The sequence below is a fragment of the Aethalodelphis obliquidens genome, unplaced genomic scaffold (genome assembly GCF_003676395.1).
Source record: "Aethalodelphis obliquidens isolate GAN/ISIS:26980383/991018 unplaced genomic scaffold, ASM367639v1 scaffold986, whole genome shotgun sequence".
Taxonomy (NCBI): Eukaryota; Metazoa; Chordata; class Mammalia; order Artiodactyla; family Delphinidae; genus Aethalodelphis; species Aethalodelphis obliquidens.
In genome coordinates, this window is record NW_020838897.1 from 3,609 (window position 1) to 8,503 (window position 4,895).

The 4,895-nt window shown below is 54.1% G+C and overlaps 1 protein-coding gene and 1 long non-coding RNA gene across 4 annotated transcripts in view; one reads left to right on the forward strand and one right to left on the reverse strand.

The window, feature by feature from the left end:
- LOC113616947 (uncharacterized protein CXorf49 homolog) overlaps window positions 1-1,293 on the reverse strand; it is a 4,822-nt gene extending 3,529 nt beyond the window's left edge. For all 3 annotated transcript variants that reach the window (XM_027100300.1, XM_027100302.1, XM_027100301.1), the window contains exon 1: window positions 1-1,293. This exon is cut by the window's left edge and continues 955 nt beyond it. In XM_027100300.1, the coding sequence (XP_026956101.1) occupies window positions 1-332 (332 nt within the window). In that variant the 5' untranslated portion in view covers window positions 333-1,293.
- The window catches only part of LOC113616948 (uncharacterized), a 6,417-nt gene extending 1,542 nt beyond the window's left edge, over window positions 1-4,875 (forward strand). Inside the window, exon 4 of the long non-coding RNA XR_003431454.1 lies at window positions 4,571-4,875. This is a non-coding gene — a long non-coding RNA (uncharacterized LOC113616948). The remainder of the gene's footprint in view (window positions 1-4,570) is intronic.
- Window positions 4,876-4,895: the final 20 nt, after the last annotated feature.

The window sequence follows — 4,895 nt, forward strand, 5'->3', positions numbered from 1 at the left end:
TGGTCGGTCAGCTGCTGCAGGTTGGCCTCCTTGGCCGCCTCAGACTCGTCGATCAGGTCCAGGAGGTCCCTCGTGTGCTCATGTGGGGAGCCAGGTCCGCCTTCGCGGCCCCACAGCACAGGCCCTCGCGCTTCCAGCATCTCCCGCTTCGACTGGAAGCCCTCGGGGTCCGGGAAGCCGCCTCCGCCCTTGCCGCTCCGCGGCTCCCCAGACTCGGGGCCTGGGTCGGGCCCCGGCGGGACTGCGGGGCCGGCTATGTGGACGCCGGCCCGCTCCCTGACCTTTGGGCGGACACGCCTTCCCCACACATACACCTCATCCGGGGAGCTCATGTCGCGACCCGGGCGGCCCCGGAACCGGGGCGACGGTCGATGGCCCGAGTCGCGGTCGCGGTCACGGCGGGCTAGGCGGCCGGCGCTCAGAAGGGAGCGTCAACCACCTCACGCACCGCACGAGCTCGCCTCAAAAGAAAGGACGCGCCACTTTCAGCGCGCCTCTGACGCCCGCGCCGCAGCCTCCTCATTGGTCCTGCCCCCGCCAACCAGCGGGCGCCTTGTTCGCCCGCCCCCGTCGAGACCTAACCAATGGGGCCGAGGGCCTCTGGTTTGCTCGCAAGCCCGTGGGCGGTCCGGGCAGTTGGCTGGTGAAGGAGATGGTGGGAGTGCCTCCCTCTGTCAAGCCTCTGGGCCCGCCTCCTCCTGTCCCGCCTCCCCTTTCTGGTTAGAGTCACAGCTCTGAGCCTCCGTTTCCCATGTATACAGGGGGTCGAGGGCGTCGGCGAGTGAGGGCGCCGGGCTCCAGGGGTGGTGAGGATGAAACGTCAAGATGGAGGCGCTGGATGCCTAGCATGCGCCGAAAGCATTTGCCAGCCTCCCTTCCACCGCAAGCCTTAAGACCCAACAGGAGAATGGGCACAGGAGTCCCGCAGTCAGTGATCAGGGGTCGGCCAGAGAGCAAAGGGATCGTATTTTCGTTCTGTAAGGTCTCTGTCTCAACTGCTCCATCAAATGTGGCTCAGCAGACGTTACTGGCAGGCGGGTTTGGCGGATAGACTTGGGGTTGGCCTCGCTCCATCAGCCCTTCCCCCTCTCTGAGGCAAATTCAAAGAAGAGGAAATCGCAGTGGCCAGTTACACCCCAAAGGGTGCTCCCCACCGCTGATCCTGGAGATGTGAACTAAAACCACGAATCGGGTTTCACACACTAGGTTGACAACCTTCAAAGAGCTTAACCATTCCGAGGGTGGGAGAGGTTAGGAGCAAACCCCTGTGGCGGTGGTGCAAGAGACGCATTTGGGAGGTAATTTGGCAGAATCCATTGAAAGCAACTTAGTGCCGGCACGCACTCTGTGCCTGGCACTCTTCTAAGCGCTGGGCATAAATAATAATGCATCCGCGTGACACGCCTTTAACTATAGTACCAACTATTACTGGCCTCTTCCCGGTGAGGAAACAGGCACTGAGAGGTTCGGCCACTGGCCCAAGGTCATTCGGCTCGTGGGGATCAGCGGCAGGATTGAAACCAATCTATCTGACTCCAGAGTCCTTGCTTTTAGCCCAAGATCTTTAAAAGGAAGGAAGAAGGAATCTATTTCCTCTATGCTCCTGCAAGTCCGCTGCCTGGTACTTCTTCCGGAGACACGCTGGTACCTGTAGTGTACAAGAACACATGCACAAGGGAGTTGGTGATGGGAAAAACTGGGAACACTCCAAATTCCCGTCAGTAAGGAAATGGATGAATGCAACGTGGCTTAGCATCCAGTAGCATAAAGCGTGGCAGTCCAACGGAATGCATCAGGCCATTCTCACAGCTTTCGAAAGCATCCGCCTGACTTCCAACTGCAAGTTGCAGAACGATGGCTTTGGATTCACGTTTGTAAGTTAAATCACTTGCGTGCGTGGGCACACGCACACACACCAGTCAATCCTATGTAATATATGAGAATTCATTTAAGTATATGTACAAGTATGTTTTAAAGTTTTGAAGGACGCACAACCAAGGCCTACCAGTTGTGATGGCGGTGGGTGTGGATAGCCAGGTGTCTCTCAATTTTTCTTGGAGCTGTCACTTCTCAGCTCCCCTGAGCTGAGCAGTACTGATGTCTGGGGAGTGGTGCCTCCCTTGGTTTCTATACGGCCCATGGGTGTTAGAATTTCCCGTGTCTGCCACCCCACTCCTACTCTGACACCGCTCCATTCCTCCCATACCTTCCTTCTGCTCCTTCCCGTTCATACTCCTCTGTCTTCAGTCACCTCTCTCTCCTGCATCCTGCTCTGGCTGACCTCCTGGAGAGTCCTGGGGTGTCTGAACCCCTCTTGCCTGTGGAACTCAAAGGCCCAGTTTTCTGGGTCTGCACCTGAGAAGCTGGCCATGCTGGAGAAGTTTCAGAGCAGGGGAGATTGGGTGCACTGTAAATCTGCAATCCTCCTCCTCGAGCCTGCCCCCGATGGTGCCTGCCCGTTTGTGGATACCGCCCTCTTCCACTTCTCCCAGTGACTTTTTAAGTCATGGTGTGCTATTTCAAATATGTTAAAATGGATAAGGAAGGATATAGCAAAATCTCCTGCATCCACCAGCACCCTAGGAAACATTACCAGTGGATTCAGTGGAAGCCTCCGTCTTCCCTCTCACCATTTCCATTCCCTTCCTCCCTCCCCCAGAGAGAGACTCCCAGAACTTCTTCTCACCTTCTCCACTCTCTTCGTCCCTGTGGCTCTCCTACCTCCTCTTCCCCTGCATCCCATACGTCTCCAACGATGTCTACTAATCTCTGCTTTAGCCCCCTATGCTCACCAGGATCCAATACTGCTTTTGACTTACTCTCTTGGCCTGGGGTGGGAGCCAGTGTCAGAGGTTCCTCTTGGCTTTCCCCACCGGGATAGCTCTTACCCCACAGAGCAGTGACCCAATGTGGAAGTCATTGCTCCAACTGCCAAGTGCATCACTTATCATTATCAGCTTGGGGAGTGGAGAAATGACTGCTATTTTGGTCCAGGGACCCATTCAGCTCACTGTGAACCGGTCTCTATTCCCAACTCCTTTTAATGTCAGGGCCTCATAAGCCCCATTCTAATGGGGCCCCATCATGACACTTTGGGCCTCCTGGATCAATGTCAGCTCAGATCCTGTGTCCAGTAGTAGTAGAAGTGTCTGGGTCTTTTTCTAGCCTCCGGGTACAGTCACCTGAGAACTGGCAGTCATTCTCTTTAGGGACGGTCATAACCCACTGCCTTGTTTCTGGATCCTTCCTCCTCAGGACTCATCCACCTCTTCAGTGGGGCCAGTCTCTGAATTGGCTCAGGACCAGGAACTGAGCAGGAGACTGTGGCATTTTAGCGGGATGATGGCCCTCCTTCTCTTGCATTCTTGCCTTTTGCTGGCTGTCGTTGCCCCTAGGGAGCCATGCTGTCTGAGCCATCTTCTCAGCTTTCTGCCGGTCAAGCAGGCACTCTTGACTGCCCCTCTGACCTTGCTGGTCGTTACTGGAAATGTGGTCTGCTGGCATCTCTTGGTTAAGAGCTGCCCTCTGCCCTCTATTATGTCAGAATTCGTTGGCTCCCATGGGTGGTAATGAGCCCAGGTCGGGACCACTTTCCTTCCATCATTGGCATTGGCCTCCAGAGGGGAGCAACCACCAAACTTCTAGTGATGCTGGGGCCCCTCTCACCAGAACACTCCTGATGGCTTTGGTGAGTGATGTGTCCTCTCAGCCCTACAGTGGGACATAACCATGAGGCCATGTGACTGGCCTCACCTTTTCTGTCCGTTCTAGCATGTCTGCATCACTCAACCTTATTGTTCCTTCCTCTGCCATCTGCCAATCCAAGGCAGGCATTTCCACTTCTCTCCTTATGGGCCATCACTTTCTCAAAGTTTCAAAGGGCCAGTCTGGCAGTGAATTTCCTCCATCTCCTGGAGTCCTTGCCCGTGTGTTAAATCCCATGGCATGAGAAAGCGCCTCCGCTCAGCAAAACTTGCTTATCCACTCTTATATTCCCGTCCACTTGATCCAGCACCCTCAAAATCCAATCCCAGGGATATTGCCCTGCTCCTGCCAGTACAGGCTTGTTATTTCTTGGTGTATAATTTCTTTTTCCCCTTATCAGGCTCGGCATATCCCAGTGAGTTTATGGAGAAGAGATGAGGGTTTCCCTGGGAGAGGCGTCTGTCACTTTGTGGGGGAGCAGACTCTGTAGCATCTACCAGCACAGGGCATGTGTTAGCTCTTGCTAGGGAAGGAAGGGCCACCCTGCAAGCTTTGAGGCCTCAGGACGTTTGGATCTGATAAGCCAACGTTTGGGGACATCCATGCCAATATACCCGGCCTACATTTCAGAGTCTGAAGTTTTTCCCAAAAGGGCCCTGACCTTCCCATAAGAGGCCTGTGTTTGTCAAGGATGTATACATCTCTGGAGTTCTGCACTTACTGTTATCGCATAATCTGTGAGCTACTCAGCTGTCTCTGCAGGAGGCAAGGGCATTTTGTAAGCCACCAAGAGAACCCCATGAATCTGACACTTGGCCCTTAACTGTTTGGTAATGTCCCTTAGTTTCTCATTATGTCTTTGCAGGGCGCCAGTATAACAGTGATGAACAGCCGCCTCTGCCCTCCCTATAGACATAGTGCCCTCCCTACCATTCAAAGGCCTGAATCATCTCACAGGCCACAAGTAAGACCCTCCACTGGGATATTTTTCAAGGTACGTATGGATAAAACCTTAAGGAATCAGGAGGTAACCTTGTGCTAGAGATTATCCATGCCCCACATAACACTCAAAATGGTACGCTCTTTGTCATTTGGGCAGTGAGTGAGCTGGTCCATAAACCCCATCTTATAGCTAACTTCTCAGACCACTCCTGGTACCACTTTTGTTAGTTTGGGTCCTCCAAAAATAC